This window comes from Thamnophis elegans, chromosome 10, assembly GCF_009769535.1.
Source record: "Thamnophis elegans isolate rThaEle1 chromosome 10, rThaEle1.pri, whole genome shotgun sequence".
Lineage (NCBI taxonomy): Eukaryota > Metazoa > Chordata > Lepidosauria > Squamata > Colubridae > Thamnophis > Thamnophis elegans.
Genome location: NC_045550.1, coordinates 21,158,642 through 21,176,247, shown reverse-complemented (window position 1 = coordinate 21,176,247; position 17,606 = coordinate 21,158,642). Strand labels below are relative to the sequence as shown.

The following is a 17,606-nucleotide window of genomic DNA, read 5'->3' as shown; positions in this document are numbered from 1 at the left end:
AAAAATTCCAGAAGCCACCAATCTTGCTTCACTATAAATTATGGAGGATGATTCATGGTTGGTTTCCTGCTGGTAGATGTGCTTGGTGGAAAGAAAAGGGAAGCTAGGGAAACATTGAAAACTATCCCATAATAAATATATAAGGAAGCACCAGTCTTCATTTTTCATTGCTAGATTGGCTAGGGAGGCAACACTAAGTATAATGACATACTTTCTGTGGCTTTAGTGATGGAGAGAGCATTAACATCCTCATGTGGAAACATACTCAATTTGTGATCAACCAACTTCCTAATTTTTTTATAACAATTACTGTTATCAAGTTAGTGTTTGTCATGATTGTCTGTACATTTGTATTCTTTTCTCTAAGCAAAGAACTTTGCCTTTGTCAAATTTGATTCTGTTATTTTCAGCCCACTTTCTAATTTATCAAGAACATGTTGATTGATGTTTCATAGTCTAGGATACTTAATATTCGATTCAGGAAAATATGTTAAGGTAATGACAACATGCCCAAGGTCTGCCCAATGCACCTTGTCTCATCTGCTAATGTCCCTTCGCTGAAACATATTTTAAGGAGATGCTGAAAGTTGTAGCATGAGAGTATGTATGTATGTATGTATGTATGTATGTATGTATGTATGTATATGTGTGTGTGTGTGTGTGTTATATTTGTGCTGATAAATAAATAAAGGGAGGCTAGTATAGATCTATTTCAAGCTATTTAGCTCTCATCAGCTAGCCATACCCTTACTGGGATTCGAACCTGTGGTGTATTGCATCTTAGGCAGACGTCTTAGCCATTAAGCCACAGGCCCTCCTCCTTATCAGCAGAAGCCTGGGTTTCTGTCGTGATGGACTCTTGTGACGAGCTGATTGACAGATAATCGAAGCAGTTAGCTTCCTCCCATAATTGGGGCATACCAGGGGTTGTAACACTAAATACACACACACACACACACACACACACATTCAGCTTTGGATTTAAATACAGGCATATCCCATGTTTAGGAGTCAATAGGATGGAGAAAATATAAATATTTAATTTGGCACATTATAAATTCATGCATACAAAAAACATGTAATTTCAATTTTTAGCGGCTGGTAATATGATCTTATGAATGCCTCCTCAAAAATAGACCCTAGGTTAAATAAGATCTGTTGCAAGGTAGATATTTAGGACTGCATCCTGATTTGTCACAGGCCTTTCTTTTACTGTAGTTATTTAATTTAGCAGGGAAGATGCTAGAGAAAGCTAAACAGAAAAAATAATGTCTAGCAGTTATTTCCAGTTGTCCTTAGATATGTATTGCTAGATGTAGTGACAAAAGTTTCCTGTCTCAGGATTTTGTTTCTTTGTTTAAATAAGAAAAAAAAACTTTGAAAAGAAAGTATGAGGGAATCAAGTTATGCCTTATATATTTTTGGAAGTTTATTATAATATTGTGATTTAATTTTATCATTTTTTTCATTTTCCCAATTCTATAGAGAGTAGCAAATGGATATGATAGAATGTGTATTAATTGTTATCTCTCCTTTCTTATTCACTCGTATTTCAAAGGCAAGAGAAGATGAAGTGTCTCAGATGCGTCAGGAGATTGCAAAGCTAACCAAAATGAGAGAAGTAATGCAGCGAAAATTACGTGTTGTCGAGGAGAACAAAACGCAGGCAGAATGTGAAAGGGACACCCTTAAAAATCAGATAACTGGACTGGAAAAGGGTCAGAAACAATGTTTCTTTTGTGGTTCTGCTCCAGTTTCTCTTTTTACTTATTGAAAAGAGAACATATGATGGCTTGATCTGGATTACTTGCATTCAGATAAAATTGATGCTCCCCACCAGCTTCTTAATATTTGCTTGTTTTAAATCATTTTATACACTGTTGCTTTTTTTTGTTTTTGTTTTAGAAAACCTCCATTTCTACCTCCATTGACACCAATGCCTAATAATAATAACAACAACACAAAGTCATTATTGTTTATTTTTCTTCTCTACAGACCCATTGAAGGTGTTCATATGAAGTGATCCCTAGAAAGACAGAAATAGGTTCTGAGTGGAAGGAGAACTGAATTTGGCCAACATGAAGTGGCTTTGTGGGCTTAATAACTAGGGAAGTTACACTCCCCCACTCAGAGGTTGTCCAGTTTGGGAGTTCTAGACTCACAGCTTCTATGTGAAGGCAGGTAACACCTGTGGCTAGGAAGCCTTTTGCCCCATTATATTTTGTTTATCAACAGCAACCTTTCTTAGATTGGAAAGCCCTACTCACAGTCATTCAAGCCCTGATTATTTCTATTTGGGCTACTGTTATGAACTCTACATGGGCTGTTGTTAAAAAAACACCCTGGAAACCACAGCCAGCATAGAATCAGATAGTCTGGGCAGGGAAGGGCATGTTTTGATAAACTCAGGTGACATTGCTGCATTGATTACTAATTGGCTTCTGAATGCGATTCAAGGTATTAACTGCCATGCCCATACATGGCTCTAGACTTATTATCTGAAGGCACACCCTCTCCTGTGTGCATCTCCCACCATATTAAGTAGGGTCAATTCCCCATTTTTACAGGTTAGGGCCCTGTTGTCCGGTATTCTTGGTGAGCATCCCAACTCTTTGGACCGAAGATTCCTTGTGGCAAAGAAATGATCACTTATTGAAAAAAAAAAGGAAATGAAAAACTGGTGGTGAATGATGAATTGAAAGAAGTATCTCAGAAGAGGGCAAGATGTCCCAGTCTTGAACAAGGGCACTCTACAGTGCAACATTCTGTTATGTTTGTAAAGGACGGGGGGTTTGGGAAGATTGAAAGAAGTGGTGTTTTTTTTTTTTTTTTGAAAAATGAAACAATTCTATTAGGTTTCATTTCTCCATACAATTTAAGTACATAAATCATTTTTTCTTGTACTTTAGAACTGGAAGCTGCAAAAAAGCAAGCAGAGGTTGATAAGAAGGCTATAGATGAACTGGTGAGAGAAAGGGACATCCTGAACAAGGTACGTACATACTGTATACTACATCTGATTCTGTAGTTCACCCAAGTCTTTATCTGATCTTTATCTTCTTTATCTGATTTTTAGCTGTTGTGCTGTCACACAAATATTAAGCACTCACATATACGTGCACAGAATAAATTGCTGTGATTTTGAAAGCATTTATGATAGTGTGTCATATAGATATGAAAATCATAGTGTCTATTTCATAGGGCACTGATATTTATTTGCTGAAATATACTTGAGGAATTGACACAGGATTAAAGATCACTATGATAGTAGTTTAAAATGATGACATGGTGGAAGATACCAGGAAGCCTAGGAATGGTTTTATAATTATTTGTTTGTTTGTTTGTTTGTTTGTTTGTTTATTTATTTATTTATTTATTTATTTATTTATTTATTTATTTAATCAATTTATAGGCCGCCCAATCCCGAAGGACTCCGGGCGGCTTACAACAGAAGAAAAGAAATAATAAAAAAAGAAAATAAAAACAGGTTAAAATCAACAGGCATACATTCACTCCGATTGGGACTGGACCTCAACAATGAGGTCAACAGCCCCAGGCCTGTCGGAATAGCCAGGTTTTAACAGCTTTTCTGAAGGCCATGAGAGTGGGTAAGGTCCGGATTTCTGGGGGTAGCTCGTTCCAAAGGGTCGGAGCAGCCACAGAGAAGGCTCTCCTCCAGGGAGCCGCCAGCCGGCATTGTCTGGCTGACGGCATCTGAAGGAGGCCCACCCTGTGGGATCTCACCGGCCGTTGGGAGGAGTGTGGCAGTAGGCGGTCTCGCAGGTTTGCTGGCCCTAAACCATCTAGGGCTTTAAAGGTAATAACCAACACCTTGAATTGTGTCCGGAGACCAATAGGTAGCCAGTGCAGCTCGCGGAGAATCAGTGTAACATGGGTGTATCTAGGTACACCCAGTATCGCTCGCGCGGCTGCATTCTGGACTAGTTGCAGTCTCCGAACACTTTTCAAGGGTAGTCCCATGTAGAGCGCATTGCAGTAATCCAGACTTGAGGTGACTAGGGCGTGAGTGACTGTTTGGAGTGCCTCCCGATCCAAATAGGGCTGCAATTGATGCACCAGACGAACCTGGGCAAAGGCCCCCTGGGTCACAGCCGACAAATGGTGTTCCAGTGTCAGCTGTGAATCCAGGAGGACTCCCAAATTGCGGGCCCTCTCTGAAGGGTGTAAGTTCCCCCCCCCCCGGATCAAGGATGGACTGTCTGGACTGTACTTCGGGGGCAACATCCACAGCCACTAAGTATTGTCGGGATTGAGTACGAGTTTGTTCACCTCCATCCAGATCCTGACAGCTTCCAGGCATCAGCACATCACATCCGCCGCTACACTGAGCTGGCACGGGGCAGAGAGGTACAATTGTGTATCATCAGCATACTGATGATACTTAACCCCGTGCTGTCGAATGATCTCGCCCAGCGGCTTCATGTAGATGTTAAATAGGAGGGGGGACAAGACCGAGCCCTGCGGCACACCACATTTAAGAGGCCTAGGGGTCGACCTATGTCCCCTGACCAACACCGACTGCGACCTGTCAGAGAGGTAAGAGGAGAACCACCGTAAAACGGTGCCTCTCACTCCCACCTCCTCCAACCGTCGCAGAAGGATACCACGGTCAATGGTATTGAAGGCTGCTGAGAGGTCAAGAAGCACTAGGATAGAGGAATGTCCTCTATCCGTGGCCCACTGGGCTTGTATTGGTGCGTCGAATTCCAGCTTTGCTTGTGCTCTACAGCCTCCACAGCCTCAATGGGTGGGTGAGTTGGTGCTGGGGGTGTTGTGGGACTGGGCGGCCGGTATGTTTACTGCTGCTGCCACTATCCCGGGTGCACCCCCCCTTTCTCCATCGCGGCTTCTTTGCCTTTTGCTACCACCGCTGAGAGCCTTCGCTCTTTTGCCCCATGCTCTGGCTGCTGCGAATTCAGCTTTCCTGAGATCTTGGCTCTTCTGAGACGCTACGGCTGGCTTCCCGCTGCTGTTTGCCGCTGCCATCCGCCACTGTTTTGGGGCGCGCCTCTTCAGGCGACATTGCTTTTCCAGCTGCCCTCGCCCTCAGTGCCGCCATCTTGGGGGAGCTGGGGCGCCTTGAGACCAAGCGACCGTCTCCTTCGCCCCCACCATTTCTGGTCCCTGAAATGGCCCCTCCCTCCTCTCTCTTCTCTCTCCTCCGTTTTGATCTTTGGACGGCGCTGACGTGAGGGATCTTCTGCTCGTCGCTCCGGCTGCTGCAGCGGCCATGGAGATCTTTGGCCACGCCGGTAGCCCTGTGCTTCGCTCTGTGGTGCACAACCTTCGCAGAAGGAGAGGACGGGGGACGAGGGGGACGTGGACAGGGAGCTTGCCCCCCCCGGCTGACGTTGGCCTCCTCAGCCACTTCAGACTTTCAGACTCCTGTATTTTTCTGGACTCTGCAGGGAAGAAGAGTGAGAGCGAGGAACCCCCCCTCTCAGACTTACCAATTCCACCCACTTCAAAATTGCGCTAACCGCCACTGAGGATTAAGAACTGCGTTTTATCTTGTGTGCTGAGTGTGTGTATGTATGAAAGTGTGAGAGAATGTTCCCACTTTTTAATTTGATTAATTTTTATACCATTATTTGTATATTAATAATTATTGTGGGGTTTGTATGAGGAGAGTGCCTGCTTGTTGTGTATGGTAGGACCGGGTGTGCGACCTGGAGCCCCCTCCACTGAGTGCAGACGCAGAAGTGGATGGGGGCCCAGATTCCCCCCCCCCCATCCTGAGATGAATGATGTGCACGGCCTGTCGGGAAGAATGGGGGCCATGGGAGGGGGGTGGAGGTCTACGGGGATGGGGGAGGGTCAGAGCATCCCGGTCACGACCGGGAGGGGCAGATATGGTGGGAGCTGTAGGGCTGTCCATTACCGGGGAAGAAGGACTCGCTACATCACAGTGATTCCTTGTTCCAGCCCTGCTGGCTCAACTCAAGGGCCTGGTGGCAGGGGAGATCAAGGCCCTGGTCTCAGGTTGCTGCTGCTAAATGCCAGGTCTGTAGTAAACAAAGCTCTCCTCATCCGGGACTTAATATTAGACGGGAAGGCAGACCTGGCATGTATAACTGAAACCTGGCTGGGCCAAGAGGGAGGAGTCCCCCTCTCAGAAATGTGCCCAGATGGGTTCCAGGTGCTCCACCAACCGTGACAACAGAGAAAGGGTGGGGGAGTGGCAGTTATTATCCGAAGGTCGTTAGCTCCTTGCAGGATCCCTGCCCCAGAGATTGTGGGGTGTGAGTCTCTCCTCCTGAAGTTGGACCTAGGGGTTCAATTGGGCTTGTTTCTGACGTACCTACCTCCCAGCTGTGTCACAACAGCCCTGCCTACGCTCCTAAAGGCAGTAGCCGGGCTGGCGGTGGAGTTCTCCAGGCTAATGGTGCTGGGGGACTTTAACTTGCCATCCCTAGGTGAATACTCTGATGGGGCGCAGGAGTTCATAGACTTGACCCAAGTAGTTCAGGGTCCAACTCATAGAGCGGGACACACACTCGACCTTGTATTTCTCTTGGGGCAGTGGAGACGTGATCTTGAATTAAGGGGAATAGAGATCTCGCCCTTGTCATGGTCAGATCACTTCCTGCTGAGGCTTGACTTTGGGATGCTACTCCCCCATTGCAGGGAGATGGAGCTGATTAAGTGGTTCCGCCCCAGGCGCCTGATGGACGCGAAAGGATTTCAGAAGGAGCTTGGAGGGATACCTGACTCCCTTGCCCACAATCCGACAGAGTCCTTGGTCGCGGCCTGGAATGCTGCGGCGGCTGAGGCCCAATTAAGTGATAATATATTTTAAAGTAGCATAAGATGATATTTTGGTTGGCATAAGATGATATGTTGGTGCTTTTGCCTGCTCCAGGTCTCAGGAACATGTAAATAATAACTTTCTTAGTGCAAACTGCTTGCTTTCATTTTTTTCTGGCCTTGATACAAGACAGAATACCCATTCCACTTTATCCTTTTCCCTCCCTTTCTTCCTATACTTCCACCCCTCTTTACGTTGGTTAATTCATCTTTTTATGGTTAGCAGAAGAAATCTCCCCCTCCCTGAGTAATTAAGGGCCATCTATCTCTGTGGGAGCGCCTTCCCTCTGGAATGAGCTGCCCCCGGAGCTTCGTATAATCCCCGACCTCCGGTCATTCCGACGCGCCCTAAAAAGTTGGCTTTTCCAGCAAGCCAGCCTGGCCTGAACAAAACAAAATAAATTATTGATCACTGTTAATTTTAATTCGAATTTTTTAAAAAAATGTCATTGTCAATTTTAATTGGGTTTGGGATATTCTATTTAATTTTTTTTAACTTTTGTATTATGTGTTTCTTTTAATGTTGTATGCTGCCCTGAGTCCTTGGGAGAAGCGCGGCATATAAATCTAATAAACCTAAACCATATGATTTTTATCTCTTATCCAAAGATATTCCTCTTTACTCCACAACTTTATTTTTTCACACAGGTAAATGATATCCTCCTTCCGATAGAAAGGAATATATACTGTATTTTTCATCTGTAAGACACCCCCTCCCTCAAATGTCTGGGTGGAAATGCCTGTGCATCTTATGTATGAATGTTGCCAATGCCCTGCCTACCCCCGCTTCGGCCTCTGCCTCCCAGCAGTTTGCCTCCTTGCAGCAAACAGCAAACAGCTTGGTCAGCTTCAGCACAGCCTGATTTAGAAAAGCAGCTGATTGGTGGTTGGATCGGCCTCCTGGAATACTGCTGATCAGCTGGAACAGTTGAGAGGTGGTATTCCGGGAGGCCAATCCAACTGCCAATCAGCTGCTTGTGCTGCTTGTGTTAAATCAGGCGGTGCTGAAGCTCACCAGATGTTTGCTGTTTACTGCAAGGAAGAAAATTGTTGAGAGAAAGAGGCAGATTTTTTTTTCTTATTTTCCTCCCCAAAAACTAGGTCTGTCTTATAGTCTGAGCGTCTTATAGTGCGAAAAATACAGTATAACTCAAGGTTCCACTGTAGAAAGATTTGGAGATTTTACCTACATAACTGATGTAATCTAGGTAACTGATTAAATTATTTAGTTGGATATTAAAACATCTGCAAGAACTCAACCATGATCAAAGAACACAAAGGATTCTACATGGAATGATAATTTTTTTCTGTCTTATTTGGTTATCTCCTTCCACTTTTTTAGTAGTTTTAATGTTTCATTTCTACACATTTATCACTTTTACTGATACTGATTACTCTACAGTATATTCAGGCTGTTTCAGAGATACATGTATTTTGAATAGATCTCTGGTATGAGAACCTGTTTGCTATAGCAGTTAAAGCAGTTAAAGGCATTGGTCTAGAAACTATACAGTGCTTAGTTTGATTCTGAGAATCTGGCATTATTAAACTTCGCTGCATGGATTTTTTATTTTTATAGAACTTATTGAAGGCTGCTAGCGTCACCCAAAAACAGATGAACCTTGTTAAGCTCCATGAACAGTCCAAGAAAAACCTAGAAGAAGAAATTCAGAATTATAAAGATGAAGCTCAGAAACAGAGGAAGATTATATTTCAGCTGGAGAAAGAGAGAGATCGTTACATTAATGAAGCTAGTGATCTCACACAGAAGGTAGGAAAAAGTTTTTTGAAAGATACACTTAATTCCGTGATTGTGAGTGTGGATTTTATTTCATTCATTTCAATGGTCTTTAAAACAAAAGGCTTTTAATAAAATTCCTCTGTGTTATTCATATAAATTCTTACTTTGATATCTGTAGATAATAATCTGAAAAAAAGGATGGGGGGGAACCACCCAGCCTTTCCTAACTTTGATGTCCATTATGAGAAGGCTGTATGAGATTTTGTTAATTAGCAGACGTGTAGGAATGGAAAATTAAAATGAAAGGTTCCAGAATAACTAGGAAGTATTGTGAAGTCTATTCTCTTTAACACACAAGTATTTAACAGGGTAAACTAACTTTCTGCATAAATGGATTACAGTGCTAACAAAATACCTATTATCAAAAACTTTATTAGTCATCCTATTAATGCCAAGCCTATTTTTGTAACTCATTATGAAGCAGTTTTCTCCCCCTTTTTATGCCACTAAAAGCACAATTCATCTATCGAAAAGTACCCTAGTACCATTCAAAAATAGTGATATTCTAAACATTTCTTGGTTTCTGGATAGTGCTCCTCTATGCTGTTATGATAAATAAGTTGTAAGTCGGTCTCTCCTTATGGAAAACATGGCCGTCCAACTCTTTCTTTATAGCTCCTAAATTCTTTCTTTATATATTTTGCCATTTCATTTCCAGCCACCATGAAATTAATTCACTAAAGGGCTAGCCATGCCCTTTCAAATATCAGCTGCAAGACACCTAGCCTGTTTCAAAATCTCTGCAATCGCTCTTTCAGCTGATTATGCTTCATCCTCCAGCCTCTTTTTCTCTACTAACCAAGTATGGGTTACTGATTACATTGTATATAATTAGATATTCCTTAAGATTTTGTTGTGTGACAGAAGAGTAATTGAAAGGAAGGGAAAGGAAGCTAAAAATATTATTTTTTCTTTATGGGAGGGAATAGTTAAGTGCTGATATTCTATCTCCTCCTCCTTGCTCAGCTGAATAGCTTCCCTTTAGAACCACTTCTCTGATAGGTAGAGAGAATGGACTGAGGAGGAAGGGAACAATAGCCAAACGGTGGGATGAGAGAAGGGTAGAAAGATGGCATGTGATTTCATTGGTTGGTTAGTTTTGGATTAAAAAAAAGATCTATACATATGTTCGGTCCAAAATATAGTGACATCAAGCTCACAATCATAACAATTACCCAGGCAATCACCCTCCAAACGTATCTGTATTGTATGATCAAAAGATATGTGATTTAAAGCAAGTACCAGTATATCAATGGAAGTTTTGACTGAACCATTTTTGCTCGAAAGAACCAGTATTCTATCATTTCATTTTATATTTCTCAAGTCACATTTGCTTTAGGCATACAATTGTATATATTTAAATTAGCAGACTTAGTATTTAATGATTCTTGAACAGTTTCAGCATGAAAAAGAGATTAAAAGAACATAATATCAAAGACTTTCTGAATGAATACAACAACAAAATTGTTGTATATGTTTCACTTTGTTTTATTTTTTTGGTACTTTTCCCATCAGCAAACTAATTGCTGTCAAATATAATTTGAAATGTAGGATTCCCTAGAAATTAGCTGAGAAACTTATGTAGATCAGGTATGGAGATAAGAGAAACACTATAGTGGATGATAACTTGTTCAGACTACATAACTACACAATTAATGTAATTTTTGCTAATAAAATTACTTGAGAGAGATGTGACCACTTAAATATATACTTCCTTTTGAGGTAGCCAAAAAGAAATCATCTTCTGCTGACTTAGTTTCAAAGAAACTAGTCATTTAAATTCCCTTTGAAGTGGAAGGTTGTGTGTTATTTTAATACTGTGATTTGTGAATATTATATAATATGCAAAATGATTCCCAAGGATTATTATGAAAGAATAACAATGACTATGCTTATTTTTCCTTTTCAGACACAGTGGGTTGGTAATATGATGATAGCTGTTTTTAACCAAAATGAGAGTCTGTCCACTGCATAAGATTAGTTCTCAAAATAAAGGATATTTAATATATAACTATTATAATGTATAAGAAAAGAAGACACAATTCCTTATTATCTAGATGGGACCACATGACAAACTTTTCAGATCTGAATAAGTATTACCTCAAAAGTGCTTATTACAATATACTTTCAGTTATTAACATATATTTAGAAAGTACAAATGTAATTCTGGAATAGAAACAAATTGAGTTTGGGCCATGGTAAATTCATTTGAAAAGTAGTAACAGTATCACATGCTATACTAATATATATTGGTTCAAAGTAATTGAGATATTAATGAATTTTTGCTCAAATATACAATCCTTTACTTCCTGCTTAAACACGTAGATAACCGTACTTTGGTTAACTATGTGTTTTGGAAATTAAGTTTACCTACCAAACCAATTTGTTTGCTTGATAACAATAGTGTTTTTATTGTGACAATTTAGGAAATATTGGTTAATAAGAGACTTCTTGGTTTAATTCTAGCTTGTAGCTAAACCTGCTATTTTGCAGGGAGAGCTATTTATTTCTATCTTCCTTTATTTTGAAACAGTTCTATGAATGTTATGGAATAAAATATAACTTGTAACAAAACTTTACCATGAAGGAGAAATAACTCTTATTTCTCAAAGTGAGAAAATGTCTTCCAACCTATCCAATATCTTACATGCAGTGAAGATAGCTGCTGTTGTGTCCAAAAAAAGAAGAGCTGAATATTTAGGGAAATACATATTTTCATGAAGTCATCAAGCAACTCTTGAGGCATTAGATTAAAATTGTGTAGTTCTGTGTTTATACAGAAATGGTGGCCAAGAGATTTTCCAGATTTGTAATATAACAACCCCTTAAAGCAGTAACTTAGCTTATGTGTTGCTATATTTTCTCCATGAAATAAAGATGCTTATTTTCCTTAAAAACCAACAGCAGGAACAACATCAATAACAAAGGAAAATATGGGCTAATTTTTGAAAATACAAATAGTTATGTTACGGGAAGAACTGCTTATTTTAGGTTTACAGTAAGATATACTACGTATATACATTTTCATTTTTTAAAAAAAAAATCTTTTATTTTCTTTCTTTACAAATTAATGAATTTTAAGTTGGAAAATGATAAGGCAAGCATCCATAGTATCTGTTTCCGTGTTTAAATTGTAAATTCAGTGGCTATGTTCTATAAAAGCAATTTGAAAAAAGAATTCATCCTCAAGCCAAACCTTCCTTATTGGACACAAAAGTGTTAAGATATTGAATTTGAAATGTTGAAGCGTTTACTGGGAATGGGCCACTCATTCACAGTCCAAGCTACCCAATATTGCTTTATTGATAACATGATGGGAAGCTCTTACAAAAATCAATTTTATCTATCCATAGCATATTCTATATACAGGTGGTGTTAATTTTATGATTTCTGTAACAGGTCCTTCATCACATGGAAGATATCAAACTACGGGAAATGCAGATTTTTGATTACAAAAAGAAGATAGCAGAGTCTGAAACAAAATTAAAACAGCAACAAAATCTGTATGAAGCTGTGAGATCAGATAGAAACCTCTATAGTAAAAACTTAATTGAAGCTCAGGTACCAAAAAGCGCTTTCGTTGGCTTCTTTTTCCTAATTTTGGTTTGAGATAATATTCTTGAATGAAGTTCAATGCTAATATGATATTTTCCGCATTTTTGTTTTTCTTAATTATACTAAGCATACTAATTACCCTAGTGGTACTTATGAAAATAATTTTCCATCTAAATGCTGTCAGAGGACAACCTTTTGCATATGTATTTGATGACAAAAGGACACCGAGAGGCATGTTGAGTCAGATCTCATGTAGTCCCAGGGGTACAGTAGTGTTGCTGAATGATATGTCTTCCAAAAGTGATCTGGAGATTTATAGTAGCAAATGAGAGGACTATTTGCCAAACATTTGACATAGGTGAGCATTATCTGATTTATGTTTTAGAAACCATATTCTGTCAAATACCTGACATTAATTTTATGCAGCTGTTGTTTTATGGAGTATTTTGGGTATTGACCCAAGACTGCAATGTCTCCAGTTTTCATTAGAATTGTTCAACTGGTATTAGTGATGACTAATGCATATTATCATGCTACCCAATTTTATGTCTTTACATAAAAAGTTTTCTTGTTTTATGTCATATTCTTAGATACTACGTATCTGATTTCTCTGAAACAAAGATTTATTCACAAAGACACAGGTTTTCTGTTCAAAAATAACCAAGAATTTAAGGAAATTTGTTTTCCAAAGCCTTGTATTTATTTCACTAAAAGGTAGCTCTTTTAATCGGTGCTGGAAAATTTATTACCATTCTATTCAAAAATAACATTATATCCATTTCTGATTTTCCTATATTACTTGGTGAATTATTTCCTTACTTAATAAGGAATGAGGGCCTTAGGAGAGCTGAGGTGGCACAGTGGTTAGGGTGCAGTACTGCAGGCCACTTCAGCTGACTGTTATCTGCAGTTCAGCGGTTCTAATCTCACCGGCTCAAGGTTAACTCAGCCTTCCATCCTTCCGAGGTGGGTGAAATGAGGACCCAGACTGTGGGGGCGATATGCTGACTCTGTAAACCGCTTAGAGAGGGCTGAAAGCCCTATGAGGCGGTATATAAGTCTAACTGCTATTGCTATTGCTATTCCTTATAAGATGAAATTGATTACTGGTCTTACCTACTATTATCTATTTTTGCTGAATGCAATGCTCTGGAAATGATAGATTTCTGAACTGAATTAGACATCATAGAAAAATAAAGATGAAATTTTTGGCAATTCGGCTAGCTGAAAATCACCTTCATCATTATCATCAAAAAAGTACATTTTTTCCTCAAATCCTGAAAAAGTACACCAAAGTACATATTTTTCCTCAAATCCTGTATTTTTCTAGCCGCCATGTTTCTCTTGGTTGATATTACAATAGAAGCCATGGAGGCAGTTATTTTTATGTAGATATTGCAAGGAGTAAGAAAATCATTTAGAAAGAAAGTCAGCAACTGCCAAGTTTAACATACAATCCCTATTTAAATTAGAAGCAAGGTTCAATTTTTTATATCTCTCCTACCTGTGCAGTGCAATGGGTTGTCAGCATCCATTAGGGACAGGAGGAGTGGTGCTCACCTGTACTTTCTTGTGATAATGAATTGGTCTGGTGCCAAAGCTGTTTGCCTTTGACCTTCCCAACTCTACCCTCATGACATATTTCCCAATTGCTATTGAGGGAACTTGCATTTGCCATATTTTTTTAAAATTAAAGCCATGGGTACTGTATGGAATTTCACAGATACAGATTTTTTTATAGATGATAGAGTTAAGAATCTACTCATTGTAAAATACATACAGCATTTAGAAGATTGGTGATCATTTGTCATTCTTACGTAGCAGCTAATTTAAAAATGTTTTATTTTTACTTAAAATGTCTTTTGAGTAATACTAATCTCATTTTACGAGGCTGAATAGTTGATTTGTTGCTATTCATTTTAAAGAGAGGTTTCTTTGTAAGTGATAACAAGTGTAAATGAAAGCCCTGGTATTAATTTGCTTCAGCCTTAGCCTCTTTTTAAGCATTCATTTTTTTCAAAGAAAGGAAAGGAAAAATTTCAAGCCGTAATCTATTTTTACTGAGGGGGAAAATGATAGATAATATTTAAGTTTTTATCGTACTACACAAATTAAGTACACCAGGTGCTTTTATAAAACCTGTTCCTTTTCTTTTCTCATTGACATCTTTGTAAAAAGGCAGAGATGTGGTTAGCATTAGAAAGTTGTAGCATTCAGGTCTATCTGTATTTATACAAAGGTTACCAGTAATGAGCATTGACTTTCTGCAATTAGGATGAAATCAATGAAATGAGAAAGAAGTTAAAGATTATGACACACCAGGTTGATCAGCTGAAAGAAGAGATTTCTGTCAAGGAGGCAGCTCTTGTGAAAGTGCATCTGGATCACCAGCGGATAGAAAAAGAGAAAGAAGCCTTAAAGGTAAGGTACTTTCAACAGAAAAAGTACAGCTAAGCTCCCTAGAAATAAAGGATCATTTTAGATGATGTAGCCTCCTTGTGAGTATGTTTCTTATATCACCTCCCCTAGTGCCATTCTGTACTTGCACATGGTATGTTATTGTGTGTCTTAGGATCTTCTCCTTTTGGAGGAATAAAGTTGCATTCATATTATAAAAATCATGAGAGAGGGGAAAATATGAATGAATGGAAATGGAAAGGAGCATAATGATTTGCTTTTTTTTCTTTGTACACTGCCTTCTAAGAAAGGGCTTTCAGGATTTCAATTTCTGATCTTTTAATGCTAGATACAGATTTTGGGTGAAAAATCTGACCCTCTGTAATCTAAATTCATATGGCCAATGGAACCATTTCTGTCAGTGTAATCCCAGTTCCTATATTTACCAGCAAATTAAGGGAATTCCCATAAAGAAAAATGGCTAGTTATAAGATTGGGGAAACAATATATTGGAGTTGTATTCAAAGAAAAAAATGAACGAGAACATGGGCATAAAGCTATTATAGTACATGAGCCAATTGATACCTTTTTTCTAAACAGCAACTTGTTATATTTTATCAATTGATTTGCCTATAATCAGTTCAATTACTAATTTCTATCTTGCTGATAATTTATACACAATTCTTTATAAAGCAACAATATTTACATAACTTTTTGTAGCTAATGCTTTCAAGGTAGCTTGAGGAAATCATCATTTAATTGTTATCCAATGAGTTTAATCTGAGAATAAAATAGTTTAAAAATGACAGGCTGATCTCTGAGCATATTTAGTGGCAAAGAACATCAAGGAAATAAGAATGCTGATAGAAAACAAGGCAAAACCAAGAAATAAAAAAAAAAGTTCAAGTTGCGGGTTTTGGAAAATTGATTATGTGGATTCACTTGACTTTGAGGTGATTTATGTTTAGTGTTGATAACTGTTTAAAAATTGTCCTTTAAAAAGCTACATGGCACTACTAGTTATATTGTATTAACACAATTAATATATTAGAAATACAATATATTTTAATTACTAATTCCATGTGAATGAATCTTTGTAAAAGGTATTTCTATTGCTCAGGAAGAAATTTGCGATTGAAAAGCAGTGGAAAACTATACATTTAAATTAGACTGTAAATTCAATTCCGCCTTAGCCATGAAACCAGCTGGTGATTTTGGGCCAGTCACTCTCTTTCTCAGATGAACCAACCTCACAGGGTTGTTCTTGTGGGGAAATGAGGAGGAGCAAGGTGTGTAGGATATGTTCACCACCTTGAGTTATTTATAAAAATAACAAATAAAAAAAGAAAAAGAAAAGTAAGACATGATTTCTTTTAGTGAAAGACACAGAATTTAGTATAGTCTGACTTTGTGATTCTAACCCATGAATTCAGTCCAATTTTCTCCTTTAAAGATTAAACAATTTTGAGCACATGACTTTTATTTTCAATAAAAAGGGGGAAAAAAATCTGTTTTGCCATTTTTTGGGTTTACTCTCTTTTTGCTCATTTACTGTTATGGAGTTTTTCTGTCATTATCAGCACTTTTACTGTTATAACAGGATATCAATAAAACTTTGTAAAAAGGTAAAGCATGTGGATTCTCTATCTTCCTGAGATTATTATATCAATGATGGAGAAGGCATTCAGAGCTTCAGATTGCACAAAACCTGTTTTAACTAGATGGCGAGGCTGCATTATCATTATGGAGTCATCTGCCAGCAATTTGACAGCAGCTTGATTGCTCTTCTCTTTTATTGCTTTATCAGTAATAAAAATGTCTGTGGTCTGCTGTCATTTAGTGACTGGCTTGAAGTTATATACTTTGATATGAATGGAATTTCTGCTGAATACCTAAAACATTGCATTGTCAAATTAGTATGTTTAGGTCTGCATTGATTGCAGGGTTCTTGGAAGTTTAAGAATAGCTGTTTACTGTGACAAAATTTTATTGATAAGGGTTTAAGATTTTAATTTTTTGCACAGTCACCTTAAAATTCTTGAAAAACATCAGGATATTTTCTTTTATCCTAAGCTTTGCATGTTATGTATTTGGCTGTATCTTCCCTTTCATAGATGTAGGAAGACTATTTCTTTGCCTCTAATATTACATGCTTTCAAATAAGAAAATGATATTACCTTGCAACATTCACTAAGGGAAGATTTGCTGAATATAGAGAAACAAGCCTCTATTTCTTATCCCTTTATATTTCTGTAGATAGTCCTCAACTTATGACCAAATTTGGGATCAGAATTTGCATTACTAAGCAAGGCAGTTGTTAAGTGAATCATCCAATTTTATGATTTTTTTTGCTGCTGTTAAGTAAATTACCATGGTTTTTAAGTGAATCACATGGTCGTTGAGCAAATCCATCTTCCCCCATTGACTTTGCTTGTTGGAAGCCGGGACCATGCATGCCTGAATTTTGTGCCTGAATTTTGACTACATGATATGAGATGCTACAGTGGTTGCCTTTTATTTATTTTTTTATTCAAAAAGTTAAAATACAATTTCCAGTTGTAAGTACTGGAAACAACTGTAAATCACTTTTTTCAGTGCTGTTGTAACTTTGAACTTTGCTAAACAAAAGGTTATAAGCCGAGGAGTATTCAATAAGATTTTCCATATTTGGCTTCATAAAGAAAATAAAGGCATAATCTCTGCTTTCTAAATAAAATATTCTTATTCTTATTTATTGTTTAAAAATGGCTACTAGCTGGGCAGTTATGAAACCATTGTTAAAATAATTGTTTCCCATTTACTTTTGTTATTTTTTCCCTTTTTAGATTAAATATGACAGTTTTTGAGGTTGTCAATACAGAACCTTTTGATTTGCTAGGGATCTGAGAATAATGAAGGGGATACAACAACATTGACGTGCAAGTGTAGGACCTCTCTGGACATATTAGATTAAGCAAAAATTGAAGCTTACTTAAACACAGGCTCTACAACCCTGGAGACAGCAAATATATTGCTGTAGCTTCAT

At 38.3% G+C, this 17,606-nt stretch overlaps 1 protein-coding gene across 1 annotated transcript in view; it reads left to right on the top strand.

Moving 5' to 3' along the window:
* Positions 1 to 17,606, top strand: part of CFAP58 (cilia and flagella associated protein 58) — a 103,783-nt gene that overhangs the window by 47,713 nt on the left and 38,464 nt on the right. Inside the window, exons 7-11 of the mRNA XM_032225987.1 lie at positions 1,559 to 1,718; positions 2,910 to 2,992; positions 8,408 to 8,599; positions 12,029 to 12,190; positions 14,459 to 14,605. Of these exons, the coding sequence (XP_032081878.1) occupies positions 1,559 to 1,718; positions 2,910 to 2,992; positions 8,408 to 8,599; positions 12,029 to 12,190; positions 14,459 to 14,605 (744 nt within the window). The remainder of the gene's footprint in view (positions 1 to 1,558; positions 1,719 to 2,909; positions 2,993 to 8,407; positions 8,600 to 12,028; positions 12,191 to 14,458; positions 14,606 to 17,606) is intronic.